The 23472-nt window shown below is 50.4% G+C and overlaps 1 protein-coding gene across 1 annotated transcript in view; it reads right to left on the bottom strand.

The window, feature by feature from the left end:
• The window catches only part of LOC138493147 (fish-egg lectin-like), a 294466-nt gene that overhangs the window by 49828 nt on the left and 221166 nt on the right, over positions 1-23472 (bottom strand). The window contains exon 3 of the mRNA XM_069620332.1: positions 6023-6341. Within this exon, the coding sequence (XP_069476433.1) occupies positions 6023-6341 (319 nt within the window). The remainder of the gene's footprint in view (positions 1-6022; positions 6342-23472) is intronic.

Raw genomic sequence — 23472 nt, 5'->3', positions numbered from 1 at the left:
TGGGGGCCTGGTGGGGGCTGGCCATGGTGGCAGGGAGGTGGGGGTGCAGGGGGACATGAGTGGGGGCCTGGTGGAGGGTGATCCTGCACTGCTGGGGGTGGGGGTGGTGGGAGACATGAGTGGGGGCCTGGTGGAGGGTGACCCTGGATGCTGGGGGGTGGGGGTGCAGGGGGACATGAGTGGGGGCCTGGTGGGGGCTGGCCATGGTGGCAGGGGGGTGGGGGTGGTGGGACACATGAGTGGGGGCCTGGTGGAGGGTGACCCTGCACTGCTGGGGGGTGGGGGTGGTGGGAGACATGAGTGGGGGCCTGGTGGAGGGTGACCCTGGATGCTGGGGGGTGGGGGTGGTGGGACACATGAGTGGGGGCCTGCTGGAGGGTGACCCTGCACTGCTGGGGGGTGGGGGTGGTGGGACACATGAGTGGGTTGCCTGGTGGAGGCTGCCCCTGCACTGCTGGGGGGTGGGGGTGGTGGGAGACATGAGTGGGGGCCTGGTGGGGGCTGGCCATGGTGGCAGGGGGGTGGGGATGGGGGTGGTGGTAGACATGAGTGGGGGCCTGGTGGAGGCTGCCCCTGCACTGCTGGGGGGTGGGGTGATGGGAGACATGAGTGGGGGCCTGGTGGAGGCTGCCCCTGGTGGCTGCGGGGTGGGGGTGGTGGGACACATGAGTGGGGGCCTGGTGGAGGCTGCCCCTGGTGGCTGGGGGGTGGGGGTGGTTGTAGACATGAGTGGGGGCCTGCTGGAGGCTGCCCCTGCACTGCTGGGGGGTGGGGGTGCAGGAGGACATGAGTGGGGGCCTGGTGGAGGGTGACCCTGCACTGCTGGGGGGTGGGGGTGGTGGGAGACATGAGTGGGGGCCTGGTGGAGGGTGACCCTGGATGCTGGGGGGTGGGGGTGGTGGGACACATGAGTGGGGGCCTGCTGGAGGGTGACCCTGCACTGCTGGGGGGTGGGGGTGCAGGGGGACATGAGTGGGGCTTGGTGGAGGCTGCCCCTGGTGGCTGGGGGGTGGGGGTGGTGGTAGACATGAGTGGGGGCCTGGTGGAGGGTGACCCTGCACTGCCGGGGGGTGGGGGTGGTGGGAGACATGAGTGGGGGCCTGGTGGAGGGTGACCCTGGATACTGGGGGGTGGGGGTGGTGGGAGACATGAGTGGGGGCCTGGTGGGGGCTGGCCATGGTGGCAGGGGGGTGGGGGTGGTGGGACACATGAGTGGGGGCCTGGTGGGGGCTGGCCATGGTGGCAGGGGGGTGGGGGTGCAGGGGGACATGAGTGGGGGCCTGGTGGAGGGTGACCCTGCACTGCTGGGGGTGGGGGTGGTGGGAGACATGAGCGGGGCCCTGGTGGAGGGTGACCCTGGATGCTGGGAGGTGGGGGTGCAGGGGGACATGAGTGGGGGCCTGGTGGGGGCTGGCCATGGTGGCAGGGGGGTGGGGGTGGTGGTACACATGAGTGGGGGCCTGGTGGAGGGTGACCCTGGATGCTGGGGGGTGGGGGTGCAGGGGGACATGAGTGGGGGCCTGGTGGAGGGTGACCCTGCACTGCTGGGGGGTGGGGGTGGTGGGAGACATGAGTGGGGGCCTGGTGGAGGGTGACCCTGGATGCTGGGGGGTGGGGGTGGTGGGACACATGAGTGGGGGCCTGCTGGAGGGTGACCCTGCACTGCTGGGGGGTGGGGGTGGTGGGAGACATGAGTGGGGGCCTGGTGGAGGGTGACCCTGCACTGCTGGGGGGTGGGGGTGGTGGGAGACATGAGTGGGGGCCTGGTGGAGGGTGACCCTGGATGCTGGGGGGTGGGGGTGGTGGGACACATGAGTGGGGGCCTGCTGGAGGGTGACCCTGCACTGCTGGGGGGTGGGGGTGGTGGGACACATGAGTGGGTTGCCTGGTGGAGGCTGCCCCTGCACTGCTGGGGGGTGGGGGTGGTGGGAGACATGAGTGGGGGCCTGGTGGGGGCTGGCCATGGTGGCAGGGGGGTGGGGGTGGGGGTGGTGGTAGACATGAGTGGGGGCCTGGTGGAGGCTGCCCCTGCACTGCTGGGGGGTGGGGGTGGTGGGAGACATGAGTGGGGGCCTGGTGGAGGCTGCCCCTGGTGGCTGCGGGGTGGGGGTGGTGGGACACATGAGTGGGGGCATGGTGGAGGCTGCCCCTGGTGGCTGGGGGGTGGGGGTGGTGGTAGACATGAGTGGGGGCCTGCTGGAGGCTGCCCCTGCACTGCTGGGGGGTGGGGGTGCAGGGGGACATGAGTGGGGGCCTGGTGGAGGGTGACCCTGCACTGCTGGGGGGTGGGGGTGGTGGGAGACATGAGTGGGGGCCTGGTGGAGGGTGACCCTGGATGCTGGGGGGTGGGGGTGGTGGGACACATGAGTGGGGGCCTGCTGGAGGGTGACCCTGCACTGCTGGGGGGTGGGGGTGCAGGGGGACATGAGTGGGGGCTTGGTGGAGGCTGCCCCTGGTGGCTGGGGGGTGGGGGTGGTGGTAGACATGAGTGGGGGCCTGCTGGAGGGTGACCCTGCACTGCCGGGGGGTGGGGGAGGTGGGAGACATGAGTGGGGGCCTGGTGGAGGGTGACCCTGGATACTGGGGGGTGGGGGTGGTGGGAGACATGAGTGGGGGCCTGGTGGGGGCTGGCCATGGTGGCAGGGGGGTGGGGGTGGTGGGACACATGAGTGGGGGCCTGGTGGGGGCTGGCCATGGTGGCAGGGGGGTGGGGGTGCAGGGGGACATGAGTGGGGGCCTGGTGGAGGGTGACCCTGCACTGCTGGGGGTGGGGGTGGTGGGAGACATGAGTGGGGGCCTGGTGGAGGGTGACCCTGGATGCTGGGGGGTGGGGGTGCAGGGGGACATGAGTGGGGGCCTGGTGGGGGCTGGCCATTGTGGCAGGGGGGTGGGGGTGGTGGGACACATGAGTGGGGGCCTGGTGGAGGGTGACCCTGGATGCTGGGGGGTGGGGGTACAGGGGGACATGAGTGGGGGCCTGGTGGAGGGTGACCCTGCACTGCTGGGGGGTGGGGGTGGTGGGAGACATGAGTGGGGGCCTGGTGGAGGGTGACCCTGGATGCTGGGGGGTGGGGGTGGTGGGACACATGAGTGGGGGCCTGCTGGAGGGTGACCCTGCGCTGCTGGGGGGTGGGGGTGGTGGGACACATGAGTGGGTTGCCTGGTGGAGGCTGCCCCTGTACTGCTGGGGGGTGGGGGTGGTGGGAGACATGAGTGGGGGCCTGGTGGGGGCTGGCCATGGTGGCAGGGGGGTGGGGGTGGGGGTGGTGGTAGACATGAGTGGGGGCCTGCTGGAGGCTGCCCCTGCACTGCTGGGGGGTGGGGGTGGTGGGAGACATGCATTGTTGATCAGTAGTGCAAGGTGACATGTGGGTTGGCTGGGGGGCATGCCCATGGTGAATGGGCTGCCTGCGGGACATGAGCAGGGGTGCAGGGTAGTCCCCCGTGGTGTGGGCTGCCTGCAGGGGCCGTGGAGGTTGTGGAGCGTACACCTGGGAGGACCCACACGGTCAATTCACGTGTAGTACTCCCCAGAACCCCTGAAATATACATTCCCTGCTGGTATCGCGTGTGGAACTTCCCGCGCACCCCTGAAATACACGTACCCTGCTCGCACTGGGACTATTGCGTGTGTAACTTCCCGCGCACCCCTGAAATACACGTACCCTGATGGAATCGCGTGTGGAACTTCCCGCGCACCCCTGAAATGCACGTACCCTGCAGAATTCACGTGTGGAACTTCCCGCACACCCCTGAAATACACGTACCCTGCTCGCACTGGGACTATCGCGTGTGGAACTTCCCGTGCACCCCTGAAATACACGTACCCTGCTCGCACTGGGACTATCGCGTGTGTAACTTCCCGCGCACCCCTGAAATACACGTACCCTGCTCGCACTGGGACTATCGCGTGTGGAACTTCCCGCGCACCCCTGTAATACACGTACCCTGCTCGCACTGGGACTATCGCGTGTGGAACTTTTCCGCGCACCCCTGAAATACACGTACCCTGCTCGCACTGGGACAATCGCGTGTGCAACTTCACCCGAACCCCTGTAATACACGTAGCACGCTCCCCCAGGCCCGATCGCGTGAGAAAGTTCACGCTAACCCCTGAGATACACGTAGCCCGCTCCCCCAGGCCCGATCGCGTGAGAAAGTTCACGCGAACACCTGAAATACACGTAGCCCGCTCCCCCAGGCCCCATCGCGTGAGGAAGTTCACGCGAACCCCTGTAATACACGTAGCCCGCTCCCCCAGGCCCGATCGCGTGAATAAATTCACGCGAACCCCTGAAATACACGTAGCCCGCTCCCCCAGGCCCGATCGCGCGAGTAAGTTCACGCGAACCCCTGTAATACACGTAGCACGCTCCCCCAGGCCCGATCGCGTGAGTAAGTTCACGCGAACCCCTGTAATACACGTAGCACGCTCCCCCAGGCCCGATCGCGTGAGTAACTTCACGCGAACCCCTGAAATACACATACCCTGCTGAAATCGCGTGTGGAACTTCCCGCGCACCACTGAAATTCACATACCTTGGTCGCACTGGCCCAATCGCGTGTGGAACTTCCCGCGCACCCCTGAAATACACGTTCCCCGCTTGGCGTTTGCTGTTTGCCAGCCCGGTGAACTGGTCCAGGGTTAGCGCAGCCCTTTGCGATGATTTAGCGATTTTGATGGCTTTTCCTTGCGTGAGGGCGTTCTTCGGGGCGTTACTGGCGCTGCTGCAGGGTCGCTGCGATTCTCTGCGCCACGGCTGGTTTGGGAGCCTCATATCCATGAATACGCTGTGCGCGGAAATCGGTTTTAGCGCACGTGCCTGGTGCAGACAATCGCACGCGGACACTCTGCGCCAGCCGCTTGCGACACTTTTCTGCGAAATGCTATGAATTACCCGCATAGTTTCGTTCTCACGGTAACTCCTATTGGAGATAATCAAATACAAGTTTAGTACTTGCTCTGAAGTTTCAAGGCCTTCATGAAAGCCCAATTGAGTTACTGCTACTAGGTTGTTACTAAGTACCCAGCGCTGTAATCTACTTACTACAGCTCTGACACATATTTTAAAAGAGGAATCCAGGAGCGATATGGGTCTAAAAGAGGCCATAGAGTTGCGATGGGACAGATCACTGCTTGATTCCAGGACCCAGGTGAGTATCTCACAATCCACGCAGACTTAAGCTCAATGGTTAAAATCGGTGGACAAAAGTCAGTCAAAGATTTAACAAGATTGACTGGGATGCCATCCGCTTCAGGGCAACAATTTAACACTTGTTTCATTAGGGCGGATCTGAACTCTTCCAGCGTAAATATAGTAGGCATAGAGTCTAGAAGCCAATATCATTGTTTCTTACTATCATAAGTTGCAGGCATAGCCAAGGAGCAAACACCTATAGAAGAATTGTATACATTTGAGAAATGAGTGGTCCATTCGGAATCCACTACACTCAATTCTACCCTATTAGTACATGTTGCATAGCCAGGTATGTGATTTACCATTTGCCAAAACACTCTGGAGTTTGTAATTATGTCTACTCTGCAAAGATCAACCCACAGTCAGGATGTACGTGTAGCTAACATTTTATTTTATTCAGAGTGGATTTTCACAATTGCAGCAGATCACTAGTTGGACCTTGCAGTGCCTGGGCCAAATTCCTTTCTGCATGACCACAATGTATGTCAGACCAGCCATTACTATGGTGCTGTGGATGTGTTCTAGTGGTTTTATGGAAAGAAGATAAGCTCTTCAATACAGTTTAGTCAAGTTACTTAAGTTAATCATTTCATGATTTTGTACCTGGAAATCTTGAATAAACTTATATTCGCAAACACAAATGTATCTTCTAATGCGGCCCAGCGATGCTGCATCTACATTTCAATGTCAGAGCCGAGATGGAGTGGAGAGAGAAAAACACATGGCTTGTGTGATGAGACGTGGTATTAGTCAGAAGCACAGTACGTTCGGAAGTGCCTATAGTCCCTTTTGTGAGGGGCATTCCTAAATTGCATGCACCTTACCTGCGAAATGCTGCACCTTGTCTTGTCACACCATAGACAGACCCATCGGTGCCAACTTCGATCACAGAGAGTTTTCCTGGCACATGCTGCCATCCTGTGCCCAGACAAGAACCCGGGGTGACACCGAGGCGGAAATGAATGTCATCCGTAGAGTTTAATGCCCAGCACCCAAAGAGTCCACAGCTGTAGTAACGAATTCTTCCTTCAATGCCTTGCCAATGCCACGTTGAATTTGTATTGTTCAAGCAGAATGCGTCGTGGTTCGCATTGACTCCAACTAAATATTGGACCCCACCAGCATCTATTTGCATCAGTCCGCCTAAAAATGACAAGAGAATAGGGATTCAGGAAATGCAAGAGTGTTCCCACTTGGGATGAACAGGAAAAAGGCACAATTACACTGGCAGATTTGATCAAATTAGAAGGTTCTCTGTGCCTGGGGCTGGGTTCCAGCATGCACCTCTCAGTTCTAAAGAGCATTCAAAATATGCATTGAAGCCTGGTATGCGGTGCTCCAGATAAGATTTTGTTGTGCAAGTATTTTACTCCCTATTTTTTAAAGATGGGAGTACAATAATTTTTTGGGCATAAAAATGTAAATCTATTTCCCAATTGGAGTATTTTATAAGTGAGTGAAAATATGTTTTAACTGGAAAACTACGTGCAATACTAGTCCACATATATCCATGCGGCTGTGTGGGTGACAGCAGGGGTACAAGGTCCTATGTACCAGTTTCTTATTGTTTGTTGGGATTATTTTTATTCCCTATTTTAATTCTTTGGGAGTATTTCCTGATACACCTCTTATCTGTAGGGCTGCTGGTAAGGGGTGTTCCTTACAGCCCAAATTCTGTCCACTGATACCTTTATGGAGCATCCTCCATAAACCTTCCCAGTGGAGGGAATGTGCTGTGAGGTCATCAGTCTCGATGGTCTATCGACAGCCACCAATTGGAACTCAGTTTAAATACAAGTGGCACTATTTGAGCAAGCATTATATATTGTTAATTAAACCACTCAAATGAAATAGAACGATAAAACAGAAAGTATGCAGAGATAGTAGGAACATGTCTGAAATACAGATGCTTCTAGCCAGCAAATCATCAATCTATTAATAGCCTTATAACAATCATGAATGTGTAAACTTCCAGCTTTGCACCATGAATATCTGACAATGCACACTTAGTGGTTGAACAGATGAATTAGAAACAAAACTATATCTATTCACTCACAACATATCCATCAGCCATTTTTCAGAAGGTTCTGTAATATTTATTAATAGTGTGACACTGATAATTAGGCCCTCCGCTTGTAATCCATTGCTAAGGTTCCAGCAGCGATAGGTTTAGTGTCATTTTCCACATACCTGTTACATATAATTCATAATTTTGGCAGGACAGCAGCGGTTACTCAACAGATTCTGGCGGTCATTAGAAAAAGCGGGTGGCATCTTGCTTCGTTCTTCTTCTTTGTAATCTTCTGTTCCAGTGATTGACTCTCTGTTTCAGCTCCAGGTTCTCAGAATGTATCCAGGAACACTGGCTGAGTCCACCATTCATGTCCATGCACAATTCAAACTTGGGGGTGGTTGTCCAATGGGGACAGCAGGCCTCCCACTCTAAACTGTTTTCAGTCAGGCACAATGCAAGACAAAGGACAGGGAGTTTCTGTCACCTCCCCCACTTCCTGTCCTGCCAGGCACTCACAGAAGCTTTGCAGGCTTTCCTTGGGAAGCCTGCCAGAGACAATGGGACAAGAACACCCTCCTCACCCGAAAGGTAGAAGAAGTCATAAGAAAGGACAGGTCATCTTGTTCAGGGCTTAAAAAATAAGAATAAGACCACCATTCTGGGTAAATGGTGTACCCTGCATCCCCATTACAGCCGCAATGACAGCCCGTGACAAAAGTACAGGAAAAGACAAAAGGTACACTGCCACCAGCATGAACAGAGGAACTTGTCACAGCAACAGTTTGTTACTGGAAAATAGAGAAAGGGTTACGTTGTCTCCCCTCAGCACTCCACTTGACGTGGGCTGTGTTGATCTTCAAAAAGAAAACACATAAATCATAAAAAGTATCCCCTTGCCCTGCTAATTTTAAGAGCTGGTCAGGGATATGATACGATATAATATGATATTTTATTTATATCGCGCTCTTAGACAGGTGTTTCAGAGCACGACCAGGCAAAGGGAGGGGAACAGGAGAGAAACAAAAACAACGATCTTACTAGGCCCAGTGACATTGAGAACGCACAAGTGCATGGGGAAGGGAAAAAGGGGGAAAGTGCATGGGGAAGGGAAAAAGGGGGAAAGTGCAGAGCATAGGAGAGAAAAAAATAAATAGTAAGTACATACATAATTAAATAGAGTGTTAGCAGTGGTAGGGCAGCCTGTAAGAGGCAAAGGTGCTAGGTTAGTCAGATAGGGAGCATCTGATAAGTGCAGCAGAAGAGTGGGTGGGGAACTGTATGGGTACAGACACAGGCCCCAGTGCAAGGGGTGCCCCCGAGGCAGTGCAGGAGGATGGCAGGGTGAGCAGGTACCTGGGGCCGAAGGGCAGAAGGTGACCAGGTGCAGAGTGCCGAGGGAAAAAGGCAGAACAGCAGGGGAGAATTGGGGCAAAGGCAGAAGCGAAGAGGAAGGTCTTGAGGAGCTTCCGGAACCGTAGATGGTTCTCCTCAAGTTTCAAGGTGGCAGGGAGGCAGTTCCAAAGGGAGGCCCCGGCCGAAGACAGAGATCTACCTCCAGCTTGTTTCTTTGAAAAACGACTGACCCTGAGGGAGTTAGAGGTAGAGGAGCGAAGGGCTCGAGAGGGGAGGTATTTAAGGAGGGATAGTTGAAGGTATTTTGGACCCAGGCCCCAGAAAGACTTGTGAACAGTGCAAAGGGTTTTAAATGTAATCCTTGCATCCACTGGGAGCCAATGAAGGGATTGCAGAGCTGGAGAGATACGATCCCAGGGCTTGAGGCCAAGGACAAGTCTCGCAGTCCTGTTCTGGATTAGTTGTAAAGGGCGGAGAGTAGAAGCAGGTAGATTTAGAAAGAGGCTGTTACAGTAGTCCAACTTAGAGAGAATCAGAGCTTGGGAGACAGTGAGCTTCTGAGGGAAAGTGAGGAAAGGATGAGTACCTCTAAGGAGGTTCAATAAGAAGTTTGATTTTTTAGAGACATCAGAGATGTGTGGGGAGAAGGAAAGTGTGGAGTCAAAGATGACCCAGAGGTTCTTAGCTTTGCAGGTAGGGGGAGGAGGAGGGCCATGGGAGGCTGGCCAGAGAGTGAGGGGAAAGGATGGAGAGGGTCTACCAATGAGGAGGATCTCAGTCTTGTTGGCATTTAAACAGACATCGTTGGCGGCACACCAATTTTGAATGGCGATGAGAGAGTTAGAGATGAGGGAAGGAGAGGAGGTGGCTGAAGGAAGCCTGAAAATCAGAATAGCACTGGAAATTTGAGCAAAAGATGGAAATGCAGTATGTGAGAGTTGCCAGGTATTGGTTGAAAAGCCAGGGCGAGAGGTTGGGAAACAAAGAATCAGTGAGGTGAAAGCTCTGGGAGCTTCCAGCAACACGGCTGTCAGGGCTGGGCATGTAGCTGGTTCAATGGGGGCATTGGAGGGGTTAAACCTGCTTTTTGGCTCCCAACATTGTTCTCCAGGCAAGTTCTCCATGCCCTTTTCAGAAACAATTCTTAGGGATGGAGAACAGCCCAAAAGACTACACTACCCAGCAGGCCATGTTATGCACAGGCCTGCCGGTAGGGAAAGCGCCACGGCCAAGCCATCGCGGAGGCGCAAGCCGCACCCACGAAACAGCGTTCTCAATTCCTGACTTCGGAGGGGGAGGAGATGTTTTCCAGAGCTCCAGCTGGCACGCCTACATAGGGCACAAGCTCCCGCCTGACATCCACAGGCCTCGCTTTCACAAGCAAGATAAGTCCTTTACTGTTTTTTACCGCAAGTGCAAGTTGGAAACAATTGATGCTGCATGCATGCCGAATACGCAGCTAGGACTGCCTATGAAGCAGCGAGTTCTGAAGAGGGGGCAGAGGAGAAACTGTTACGCATGAGACCCTCATGACTTGCATGGCTTATCCAATACTCGCATACTTGATTGGGGAAATACATTTACTCTTGAGGTGAAAGCAACTATGGGCAATGTGATTGCTGAGCCGAGATCATGTGATCACGTTTAAGTAGACTAACGCATTCCTGAGTGCACAGAGAAACGTAAAATGCTGCTGCCGCACATACTCATATCTGTTTTGGTATTTTCCAGCGGTTTGCAGCACTCTCAGAACATTGTAAAAGCAGCACAGTCTAGCCAGGAGACCGTGGGACAGACAAGGAAACCGCAGATAAATGTCTTTATCATTTCTTCTCATTGAGAGGTTATTTATGGGAGGATCTGCATGGTGTTAATGCAGGGGAGGTTTATTCTGCATGAAGTGTAATGCAGGGTGCACTTGAAATCTGTGTATGTTTATGATGCATAATTTACTCACAGCATGTCTAAAGCAGCTGGTTGAGCTCCAGGCAATAGCTCAGTACAAACCGCATGTTAGGGCCTACGGCCCACAGTGTTTTGGTTAAGAAGCTCCAGTACAAAGGCTTCCATACAATATTGGCACATAGTGTGAATGAGGATTGCATGAGAGTAAGAGCGAAGTAAAGCACCACTCAAGAACCAGCAGCAGGAGCCGAGGAGCATGTTACCCTAAATCCCCCTTCCCATCCACTACTATTTCCTAACCCTCTTTCCAGTTATCCTAAAACCCTCTACCCATCCAACCAACAGACCTTAACCCTCTTTCCCCGGTGGGTTGCGGTGGCCTGTGGTAATTGCCATTCCCAGGTGCCAAGACCCAACGGGGATGTAGGAGTTTGTGCTGCCTCTACGCCAGTCAAGATTGGGACTAGAAGCCTGACAGAATTGCGAGCCCACGTAGCGTATAGTCAGGCACCCGGGAAGCACAATTAACCATGGCAGATGTTGTGGCCCTATTGCAGAAGCTTAAAACTGAGTTGGCTTCAACTAGGCAAGATTATCTGGCCCTAGTCGGTCAGGTTCATACCCTGATGGTTCAAAACCAGGCCCAAGCAACCCCGTTGCCCAGACAGCCCCCACCAACACCAGTGCAGGTGCAGGTTTCCACAGAACCACCATTACCATTGGCAGCCCTGCAGCGGTACCACGGGGATCCGCAGAAGTTCAACCAATTCGTCATGCAGTGTCAACTACACTTCTTGACTAAACTAGCTGTTTTCAGGACAGCCCAGGCTCATACAGCGTTCGTAATCTCGTATCTAGGTGACAATGCTCTTCTTTACAGCTGGGATGAGTTCTTGGAGGAATTTGGCAAGATCTTCAACCAGCGGTCGGCGTCCTTGATCACGGATAGGGAATTTTTAACACTCCGGCAAGGAGGTAAAGATTTATTGACTTATATAACAGCCTTTAACAGGTTAGTTATAGAAACCGACTGGCCACAAGAGAAATGGATGACCCTGTTTTACCAGGGGCTACGGGATGACCTAAAAGATCTAATAGCTCAAGCTGATCCTCAACCCGATTCCTGTTCCACGATGATGGATCTGGTGCTTCGTCTGGACCAATGACAAAACGAACGACGACAGGATCGGCGTAAGTGGGAACCTAAGACACTGGTGTGACTAGACCAGCAGAAGTTAACCAAGGTGCCCGAGAAAGGCGCAGAAGAACCCATGCAGATCGGATCAGTATGTGGACCATTGTCCAAGGAAGAGAAGGCGGGATAAGCTATGTTTATACTGCGGCAAGGCTGGACACTTTGTTCGACAATGCCCAGCTAAACCACCAAAAGGAGAATTGTCGGGAAACGCCGTAGCTCGCCCATGAAGGTGGCCCAGGTGAGCGGATCTAAAGACACCCCGAGGATGTTAGCGAATATTCACCACATTCAGGCAGCCCATGTGATGCTCACAGGCCACTTAAGTTGGCCGTAGAAACGTATACCCGTGTCTTTGATGATAGACTGGGGTGCTATGGGTAATTTCGTTGATGAGCAATTGGCTAAAGATTGGGTCTTCCATTGACTAACAAAGCACAAATAGAGGAAGTCAAATCGGCGGATGGATCACCGTTGACTTCAGGATCCATTGCGCAACAGACTCAGCCCCTACAGTTGGAGTATGGGAAGATTCATCAAGAGACTGCTCAGTTTCACGTTATTGCTGCTCCACAGTTCGGGTTCATCATGGGATTAACATTGCTGAGACTCCACAATCCCACTGTGGACTGGGCTTCGGGTGTACTTCAATTCCAATCAACTCACTGTCGCACAAACTGTGGAATACCAGGAAGCATCACTCATTTCATCGAAGGTATGGAAGTAGTATTGCCCAAGGAGTATGAAGAATTCAGGGATGTCTTTAGTAAGGCGGCTGCAGGGTCCTTACCCCCACACCGATCTTTCAACTGCAGAATAGACCTAGAGACTAGCACTGTGTAACCATGTAGTAGAAATGATGCTCTCACCGAAGCTGAGAATGAACATTTAAAGGAATATATTGAGGCAAACTTTGTGAATGACTTAATTTGGTACTCCACGTGCCCTGTCTCTTTGCCTTTGTTTTTTGTACCCAAGAAAACGGGAGACCTACAAACTTGTATAGACTATAGAGCCATCAACCACATTACCATAGCAAATCCTTACCCCCTTCCTCTGATACCCGTGTTGTTGGATCATGTACGCAGGTCAACAATCTACACGAAACTCGATCTATGTGGGGCAAACCATCTGGTGCAGGTGAGACAGGGGGACGAGTGGAACACAGCCTTCCGGACTAAGTTTGGGTTATACGAGTACTAAGTCATGCCCTTTGGGCTTTGTAACGCGCCAGCTGCGTTTCAACACTTCCTGGATGAGGTACTATGGGGCTACTTGGATGTATTTGCAGTTGTATACATCGACGACATCCTTATTTATTCACAAAACACGGAAGAACACTGGTGTCACGTGAAGGCAGTACTACAAAGATTAAGGGAAAATTAGAAAAATGCGACTTCCATCAGTCAACAGATAAGTTCCTGGGGTTTATCTTATCACCCCAGGGTGTCACTATGGACAAGAAGAAAGTGCAAGCCATAATCGACTGGCCATCTCCAACCTCAGTAAAAGACATTCAGACAGTGCTAGAATTTGCCAACTTTTACCAGCGTTTTATTAATGGTTTCGCTAAAAAAGTCCAGCCTATCACCCGACTCTTACAAAAAGGAGTACCATTCCAATGGAAAGTATAGGCAGAATCAGGATTTCAAGCACTAAAGAAATCATTCACCACACCTCCAGTATTAATGCACCTAGATCTGGCTAGACCCTACCTGGTAGAGACAGACGCATCCAGTAATGCCATCGGAGCTATCTTGCCTCAACACGATGACAACAGACAATTGCATCCAGTTGCCTACTATTCACGAACATTGTTTGCAGAAGAACAAAACTACGTAAAAACGTACCGGGAATTATTGGCGATCAAAGCCACCTTCAATGAATGGCGCCATTATTTTATGGGAGCCTGGCATACCATCACAATATACACAGACCATCGAAACCTACAGTTCCTGAAGTCGGCTAAGACACTTAGACCCAGACAGCTGCGGTGGGCAATGTACTTCTCTGAGTTTGACTTCATTGTGACTTATCGCCCTGGCATGGAGAATAGAAAAGCAGACATCCTATCACAGTAACCACAACCAAGCACATGTCAACCAAGAATGACAGAAGAACCAAAACCCATAGTAGATACAAGCCGTTTCGTAGGAAGCGTTATAGTGGCCGATATGTTTGACAACATTAGAAAAAACATATTAGCCCAAGATCTAGTACGCTGGAACTCACATAACAAGGAACAGACTGTAAAGGACAGGTTGCCTTTCTACAAGGCTACCTTGTACCTACCAACTGCACAAATTAGACAACAAGCAATAAAGTGTTGTCATGACTCACTGTTTTTAGGTCATCCCGGTGTTAGGCAGAATCCTGTGCAGTGCCCTTAGGCACCACTACACCCAATTAAGACTACAGGTGGCAATACAAGTTTTACCTTTGGTACAAGCCTGTACTACTGTGTTAAAGTGGTAGCAGTAGCGGAGCAGCCAGGTTTATCTCAAGAGTATATGAGCAGTAGCAGAGATTACACAAAGGGACCACCATTGCTGTGACTCAAGCAAACACTGACTCAAGGTTTCAGGTAAAAAAATATAAGTACATTTATTTTTAAACCATTTGTTATAAACACAACACTTCTATTAATTCAAAATCACACGTAAAATACACTACAACCAACCAATTCACTGTGGTACACTCTAACTCAAGGTAACTACCCTATATTTTAATGGACCGATGTTGTGAAACAAAAGACGTTACCGGGAATACACTTGCGATCACTTTTTGACAGTAATGACAGTTCGGTCTTACTTAAGAAATGCGTATCCGCGGCAAGAAATGTTACCGGGGCAAAAACACACTTAGCATCGGAGTTAACCAGAGAGAGTTGGGGGCAAAAATCATAGGCAATACTTTTGTCAAGGCAGACAGAATCAGAAAACACTCATTGACAGAAATTCAAGAGTAAATATGCCAGAGCCAGTGTCAATTGGAACCTGGTTCCGGTTGCCAAGGATCACACCGTCGGACAGTTCACGATTCAACATAGCCAGGAGTACTTAGATATTGTCAATAGAGGAATCAAAAGTTATAAGAAGGACCAAAGAAAAGGGCAAGCCTTGGAGACGAAGAAAAGGGATTCACCCTAATTCCTCAAGCAGAACACAGTACCTTATTCAATGAAGAGACTGGTGCCACAGCAGTTGTTCGTGGAAGTTTCCTGCAGACCCACGGTTCTGGAGTTTCGGGACGAAGGAGGACGTCTGGAGGGGTCTGCACCACACAGGGATGAAGCCGGCAGCAGCGACGGTGAATAAAAGGCGCGCTCCTTAAAAACAGGTGAGGCTCTTCAGATGGCTATCCGGACCACTACAGCCGTTTGCAGCGATTTCGACCGAGAAGAGGATCCTCTGGCTGTAGAAGATGAACTGGTGATTCCTACCAGGCTCAAGGGAAGAAGACTCCGGACTCGATCTTCTCTGGTCGTCGAAGGGTAGATAGCTCAGGACTGCAGCAGGGCTTCACCGGGTCGGGGTAGTTGCAGCAGCCGTCTTTTTCTCCGCTTTTTTTTTGGTTCCTTGTAGTTCCAGTGGCGACTCTGACTTCTAGCCCAAGAGACCTGCCTTTTATGCGAAAATCCCCCATTCACACAGCCTGGCTGTCAATCACGCAGCAGGGGGGTTGTCCAGCCCGGAAAACCACCTCAGCCAATCATGGCAAAGTGCGACTTGGGTTTCCTAGGATACCCTGTGCAGGGGGTGACTACACACCTCCCTCACATTCAGCCCACCTAGACACCCAGGCGCCTGGAGGAGGGCTTGTTGGCAGAAGCCCGCCAAAAGACAGTGAACAAAGAAGGCAAACCTGGTTTGCCATGCAAAGTAAAACACAAGAAGGACTTTAACAAAAAGAAATGGTGAATAAACCCGACCGGAGCCAAAAGAAAAAGTATTTGGTCAAGCGGGTTTAAGTTCGAGGCTAATACAATAGCCTAAAACAATACCACATTTATATAGTATAATCGCGGTAGAAAAGATAGGGTAGATACCACTGCCACCAGCCAAGTCTAAATGTTAAAAGAGTGAAACAATGCTCTAGGAGGTACAGATAAAAAGTTTGAAGGATTAACCCTTTCCAGTACTCCATGTAAGATGGGGTGTACTGGATCTGTGGTTAAATGACTGAGTAAAGTTAATGGCAACTTTACCCTTTTCTGGGGGACAGTAGTCGGCCTCAGAAATGGAGTCGGTGGGAAGTCTAAAAGACAACCCTGTGTCACTGCACTGAAGGTGCTGTGTAACACACAAAAGAAGGGGGCTACTGAAGTGGTGTACTCCAGAGTCCACGATCACAAAAGCAGATGAAATACACATGGCAAAAACACAGGTAAGAGTGGGGAAAAGAGGCACACTCTTACCAAGTGAAAACAAATAACTCCAGAAATCCAGAAAAGCTGCTTGGGGACTCACTAGGTGAGGGAAATTAGCCATAAAATGAGAATTCTCCCTAACACTCGCCCCCGCAGACTAAGGGACAGGAGGATTTAATCCACTCCTGGATGGATATCATGCCTCTTGTCGGTTATAAACATCCTAGAAAGACCATCAGCATTTTGGTGGTGACTTCCTGCTCTGTGCTCAATGGAAAAATCAAATCATTGAACGCAGATTGACCATCTGAGTAACTTTAGGTTTTCCCCTTTCATTTGCATCAGCCATCTCAAGGGTTGGTGGTCAGTCTGAATGATGAAGTTAGATCCATACAAGTATGGTCTAAACCTCTTCAGTGACCACACAATAGCAAAACATTTACGTTCTATTGTTGCCCACCTTGTCTCAGGATCCTTTAACTTCCTGCTGATGAAACAAATGGGGTGTTCCCTACCTTTCTCATCCAGTTGACTAAGGACTGCACCTATACCTACATTAGAAGCATCAGTTTGTACAATGAAGGGTTGGTGATAGTCAGGAGCTCTTAGGACTGGAGCTTGACAAAGGGCTTTCTTTAGGCCGTCAAAGGCTTGATAGCACTCCTCATTCCACCTGACTTTTGGGAATTTGGAAGAGGAGGTGACATTCAAGGGAGAAGCTATGGTCCCATAATTCTCTATGAAGTTCCTGTAATACCCAGTGAGACCTAAGAAGGCTCTCACTTGGGTTTGAGTAGTAGGGGTGGCCCAGTGTTGTACAGCTTGTACTTTGGTAGGCAATGGCCTTATTTCACCCCCTCCTACCCCATGTCCAAGGTAGACCACTGGACTCTGACCAATTTGACATTTGCTTGCCTTTATGGTCAGATGGGCCTGTTCCAGAGCCTGCAATACATATCCTAGGTGTTCAATATGTTCTTTCCATGTAGGGCTGAACACTGCAATGTCCTCCAAGTATGCCATGCAGAAGTCATCCATCCCATTCAGAACGTGATTGACCATCCTCTGAAATGTAGCAGGTGCATTCTTTAGTCCAAAAGGCATTACCTTAAATTGGTAGAGGCCAGTTGGGGTGGAGAATGCAGTTTTCTCCTTGGCATGGTCTGTCAGGGCTATTTGCCAATAGCCTGATGTTAGGTCAAATGGGCTGAGGTACTTGGCTGCACCAAGTTTGTCCACCAGCTCATCTGTCCTAGGCAAAGGATGGGCATCAATCTTTGTGACTGAATTTAGAGCTCTATAGTCCACGCAGAATCTCAACTCCTTGGATCCTGCCTTTGGTACCAGCACAACTGGGCTAGACCATGGGCTAGTAGAGGGCTCTACAACCCCGAGATCAAGCATCTTGTTGACCTCATTCCTTATATGGGTTCTTGCATTGTCTGACATTCAGTACCCCCTGCTTTTGACAGGCAAACAGTCACCAGTGAGTATCTCATGTTGGCCCCAAGAGGTCAAGCCTGGTGAAAGTGAGAACGGGGAGGCAAACTGATTTAACAGTAACTTGCACTCATCCTGCTGGTCAGAAGTGAGACTGGAAGAGAGATTAACCCCTTCCACTTGCTCATCTAAAGGTAAGCCTCTGAGGAGGTCAGGCAGAGGTTCACTCTCCTCCTGAGCTGAAGCTAGAAGCAGAGCTCCTATGTCAGGTGTAGAGACATAAGCCTTAAAACGGTTGGTGTGAAAGACTCTGGGAGCCTCCTTAGGATTGCCTAAATCCACCAGATAGTTCACCTCTCCAAGTCTGCCCACAACTTGGAAGGGTATTTTCCATTTGTCCTGCAAGGCCCTCTGCCTTGTGGGGACCATAACAAGAACAAGCTGGTCATGAGAGAACTCAACCATGTTAGCCTTCTGGCCATGCCAATGTTTGACCAGAGCTTGATCAGCCTTCAAGTTATCACTTGCCTCTGCCATCATGTGTGGCATTCTCCTATAGAGACCTATCACATAGTCAGTCCCTCTGACAGGCTTGGGGAAGGAGCACTCTCCAACCCCTCCTTAATAAGGGTCAACAGACCTCTGACTGGATGGCCATAGAGAAGTTTGAAGGGACTGAATCCTACTCCCTCCTATGGGACTTCTCTATATGCAAAGAGAAGGCATGGCAGTAGAAGGTCCCACTTTCTTCTAAGGGGTTCCTCCAAAGCACCTATCATGCTCTTCATAGTTCTGTTAAACCTCTCCACCAATCCATTGGTTTGGGGGTGGTAGGCAGCTGAGAACTTGTAGGTGACTCCACAGGTTTTCCACATGGCTTGCATGTAGTGGGACATAAAATGTGATCCCCTGTCAGATATCATCTCCTTAGGAAAACCTACTCTGGTAAAAATACCAAGTAGGGCCTTAGCCACAGCCGGAGCTGTAACAGTCCTCACAGGTATGGCTTCAGGAAATCTAGTGGCATGATCCACTACAACCAGGATAAACCTGTTGCCTGAAGATGTGGGAGGGTCAAGAGGACCAACAATGTCAATCCCACCCTCTCAAAGGGAACTCCCACCACTGAGAGAGACACTAAGGGTGCCACATTCTTGGCTTCACTCTTGCTAGAGGTTTGGCAAGTGTGGCAGCTTCTGCAGAATGTGTCTACTTCTGAGCCCATCTTAGGCCCATAGAAGTAAAGAGAGAGCTTTTGCTTGGGCTTCTTAAAATGTAAGTGACCAGCCAAAGGTATCTCATGGGCTAACTGCAGAAACTGGAGTCAGTTCACTAGAGTTACTACATGTTTTTTGCAGTCTCCAGGGGTTGACTCAGTCGGTTCAATGTAGAAGAGGCCATCTTCCCAGTGTAACCTATACTTCCCAGCCTCAGTCCCATTGAGCTGAGAAGCTGCCTGTAGGCGAAGACCTTCCAGGGGAGGACACTCTCTTTGTTCTTTGCTGAAATCTGCTCTGTTGGGTCCACCTTCTGCCAGTAAAGACTGCAGCTCAGGATGGTCACCAGAGTCAAGATCTCCTACCAGAGTAAGATCTTCTCCTAGATCTGATTCCTCAGTATCTAGCTGAACCACACAGGGCTGAACCTCACACTCAGCCTCAGCTGGTGGAGGAGTCACAGATGTGACTATGGACAGCTTTGGAGATGTCCTTCTTAGCACAGGGATGCTTGCTGGTTTCTTTCTGGCAGACTTGGGTTTCCCCTTTGTCTCTTTCTGTCCTGCAATAGCAGTAAGTAAGTCCTGTGGACTTGGGGTGATAGTTTCCTCTATCATGTCCCCTGGAGAGCCTCTCAAGGTTCTCTCCCTTGCAGACCTTGTGAGCTCCTGCTTCCTTCTGCTGGGGGGCCTAGGGGTACTGGACACAACTCCAAGAGTTTTAAGGTCATTACCCAGCAGGACCCTCCCAGGTAGGTTATTCTGCACACTTACAGGTATTCTGAAAGTCATGTCATTACACTGGATGAGATCTGGTAACTGGGGAACATTTGCACAGGGCCTCCAGCTAACTTGGTTAGGTGTTTGGGTGCCTTAGCAACATCCTCTACCTTGAAGAAACATTCATCAACCACAGTTATGCTGGCTCCAGTGTCTCTGATGGCAGGGGTTTCCTGACCATTCACAAGAACACTATCTTTGTAATACTCTTTACTATTATCTGGGATTGAGTTATAGACATCTAAGTTCTATTGTTCCCAAGACCCAAGGACACTAAAGAAACACTAGCTGAGACTCTCATGGGCTCATCAGCTAGTAACTGAAATTTTCCACTGGCCATCTGGGATCCCGTTTCACATGGTCAGGCAACCCACAAACAAAGCATTTTCCAAATGCTCTCTGGAATGGGGGTTTGTTCTGACCTCCATCTGGTCTGGGATCAGATGGTTCACTTGCCTGATTCGGTTTCCCTTGTGGTTTACCCTGGTTATGTTTGGGGCCCTCTTTTGGATTGGAATTATTGGAATTCTCTTTGTTGTCTTTCTTTGGCTGCTTTCCCTCATCCTTTTTCTGAGTTACCCCAGAATCCTTGTGAGTAGCCCTGTTGGCAACCCACAAGTCAGCAGCCTTAGCTAGCTTCTTAGGATCTATCTCCTTTGAATCAGCCAAGTGCTGTCTAAGCTCAGGGGAGCAGACATCAAAAATAGACTCCAACATTACAAGATTCCTCAAACCTTCATAAGTGTTCACTTTGTAACCCTTAACCCAACCATCTAAGTTTTTCAAACTTTCAAACACCCAGGTAGCCAAAGGGTACCATCATGCTTTTTGAGCGGTCGAAACCTCTTAAGATACTGGGAAGGGGTCTTCCCAAATTTAGCTATTAATGCTAGCTTCACACACTCATAATCCTGCTTATCCTCCTCCCCCAGCTCCATTACAGCATCACTTGCAACAGGGGGAAGCCTAGAGAAAAGCCAGGGAATCAGCTGATTCCCTGAGATACCTTGAATCCCATGATTATACTCAAACATTGCTAACCAATCCAAAACATCAAGTTTAGTCTCATACATACCAATCATTTCCTTTGGCATACAGGGTCCCTTAGGGCTGGAAGACCTAGAAGACTCTGGGAGAGAAGCATTTTCTACAGACAATGTCTTCTTCTCTAGTACATGATTCAGCTCCATATCTCTGAGCCTTAACTCTTGATGTTTCATGGCAGTTTGTGCATCAACACGTTTCACTTCCAATTCAAGTCTCATTTTCTCAAGTGCAATAAACTCAGGAGTAAGTGTAGGACCCGTGGGGGTTCCTGTGGACAGAGGTTGTGCTTTCTGAGCAGGCAAAGGAGTTGTAGGGTTTCCTAACAAGGACTCATCTACTTCTTCTAAGGTAACACTCTCAGAATCAGAAACATCACTATCCACATTTGCTGGAGGGGTAGGCCCTTCTGACCCACTCCCCAGACTTTGTTTTCCTATTAACGTAGCAATCAATTCGGATTTCTTTCCTTTACCAGAGAGACTCCTCTCCCTACACATGGTTCTCAAAACCTCAGCAGTGTAGTTCAAGAGACCCTCTTCAGTGTAGCTTTCCATATTTGACATGATTTCTCAGTTAAATAGAATTAGTGGTGTTAGCCTTGTGGTTAGTTGAACCCAAGCAATAGCAGCACTCTAGGTGTAATCACTCTACTTCCAAATCCTCACCGCTGTACACCACTGTTAGGCAGAAGCCTGTGCAGTGCCCTTAGGGACCACTACACACAATTAAGACTACAGGTGGCAATACAAGTTTTACCTTTGGTACAAGCCTGTACTATTATGTTAAAGTGGTAGCACTAGCGGAGCAGCCAGGCTTATCCCAAGAGTATATGAGCAGTAGCAGAGATTACACAAAGGGACCACAATTACTGTGACCCAAGCAAACACTGGCTCAAGGTTTCAGGTAAAAAATATAAGTAGATTTATCTTTAAACCGTTTGTTATAAACACAACACTTCTATTAATTCAAAATCACACGTAAAATACACTACAACCAACCAATTCACTGTGGTACACTCTTACTCAAGGTAAGTTCCCTATGTTTTAATGGACCGGTGTTGTGAAACAAAAGACGTTACTGGGAATACACTTGCAATCACTTTTTGACAGTAGTGACAGTTCGGTCTTACTAAAGAAATGCGTATCCGCGGCAAGAAATGTTACCGGGGCAAAAACACACTTAGCACCTGAGTTAACCATAGAGAGTTGGGGGCAAAAATCATAGGCAATACTTTTGTCAAGCCAGACAGAATCAGAGAACACTTGTTGACAGAAATTGAAGAGTCAATAGGCCGGAGCCAGTGTCAAGCGGAACCGGGTTCCTGTTGTCGAGGATCACACCATCGGACAGTTCATGGTTCAACGTAGCCAAGCGTACTTAGATATTGTCAATAGAGGAAACAAAAGTTATAAGAAGGAGGAAAGACAAGGGCAAGCCTTGGAGACGAAGAAAAGGGATTCACCCTAATTCCTCAAGCAGAACACAGTACCTTATTCAATGAAGAGGCTGGTGCCACGGCAGTTGTTCCTGGTAGTTTCCTGCAGACCCACTGTTCCTGGAGCTTCGGGGCGAAGGAGGACGTCTGGAGGGGTCTGCACCACACAGGGACGAAGTGGGCAGCAGCAACGGTGAATAAAAGGTACGCTCCTTAATAACAGGAGAGGCTCTTCAGATGGCTATCCAGACCACTACAGCCGTGTGCAGCGATTTCGACCAAGAAGAGGATCCTCTGGCTGTAGAAGATGAGCTGGTTATCCCCACCACGCTCAAGGGAAGAAGACTCCGGACTGGATCTTCTCTGGTCGTCGAAGGGTAGATAGCTCAGGACTGCAGCAGGGCTTCACCGGGTCGGGGTAGTTGCAGCAGACATATTCTTCTCCGCTTCTCTTCGGTTCCTTGTAGTTCCAGTGACGACTCTGACTTCTAGCCCAAGAGACCTGCCTTTTATGCGAAAATCCCCCATTCACACAGCCTGGATGTCAATCACGCAGCAGGGGGTTGTCCAGCCCGGACAACCACCTCAGCCAATCATGGCAACGTGTGACTTGGGTTTCCCAGGATACCCTGTGCAGGGGGTGACTACACCCCTCCCTCACATTCAGCCCACCTAGACACTCAGGCGCCTGGAGGAGGGCTTCTTGGCAGAAGCCCGCCAAAAGACAGTGAACAAAGAAGGCAAACCTGGTTTGCCGCGCAAAGTAAAACACAAGAAGGACATTAACAAAAATAAATGGTGAATAAAACCGACCGGAGCCAAAAGAAAAAGTATTTGGTCAAGCGGGTTTAAGTTCGAGGCTAATATAATAGCCTGAAACAATACCACGTTTATATGGTATAATCGCGGTAGAAAAGTTAGGGTAGATACCACTGCCACCAGCCAAGTCTAAATGTTAAAAGAGCGAAACAATGCTCTAGGAAGTACAGATAAAAAGGGCTAAGGATTAACCCTTTCCAGTACTCCATGTAAAATGGGGTGTACTTGATCTGTGGTTAAATGACTGAGTAAAGTTAATGGTAACTTTACCCTTTTCTGTGGGACAGTAGTCAGCCTCAGAAATGGAGTCGGTAGGAAGTCTAAAAGACAACCTTGTGACACTGCACTGAAGGTGATGTGTAACACACAAAAGAAGGGGGCTACTGAAGTGGTGTACTCCAGAGTCCACAATCACAAAAGCAGATGAAAAACACATGGCAAAAACACAGGTAAGAGTCGGAAAAAGAGGCACACTCTTACCAAGTGAAAAAAATAACTCCAGAAATCCAGCAAAGCTGCTGGGGGACTCACTAGGTGAGGGAAATTAGCTATAAAATGAGAATTCTCCCTAACACCCGGTACAAACTAAACCTTGGAATGACTTAATAGAAATTTCTGGTGGCCTCACATGAAGAAAGACGTCCAACAATATATAACCAGCTGCGAAAACTGTTTAAGGAACAAAACTGAGCATCAAAAAC

The sequence above is a fragment of the Ambystoma mexicanum genome, chromosome 10 (genome assembly GCF_040938575.1).
Source record: "Ambystoma mexicanum isolate Mex_15411 chromosome 10, UKY_AmexF1_1, whole genome shotgun sequence".
Lineage (NCBI taxonomy): Eukaryota > Metazoa > Chordata > Amphibia > Caudata > Ambystomatidae > Ambystoma > Ambystoma mexicanum.
This window is presented reverse-complemented; position numbering and strand designations above follow the sequence as displayed.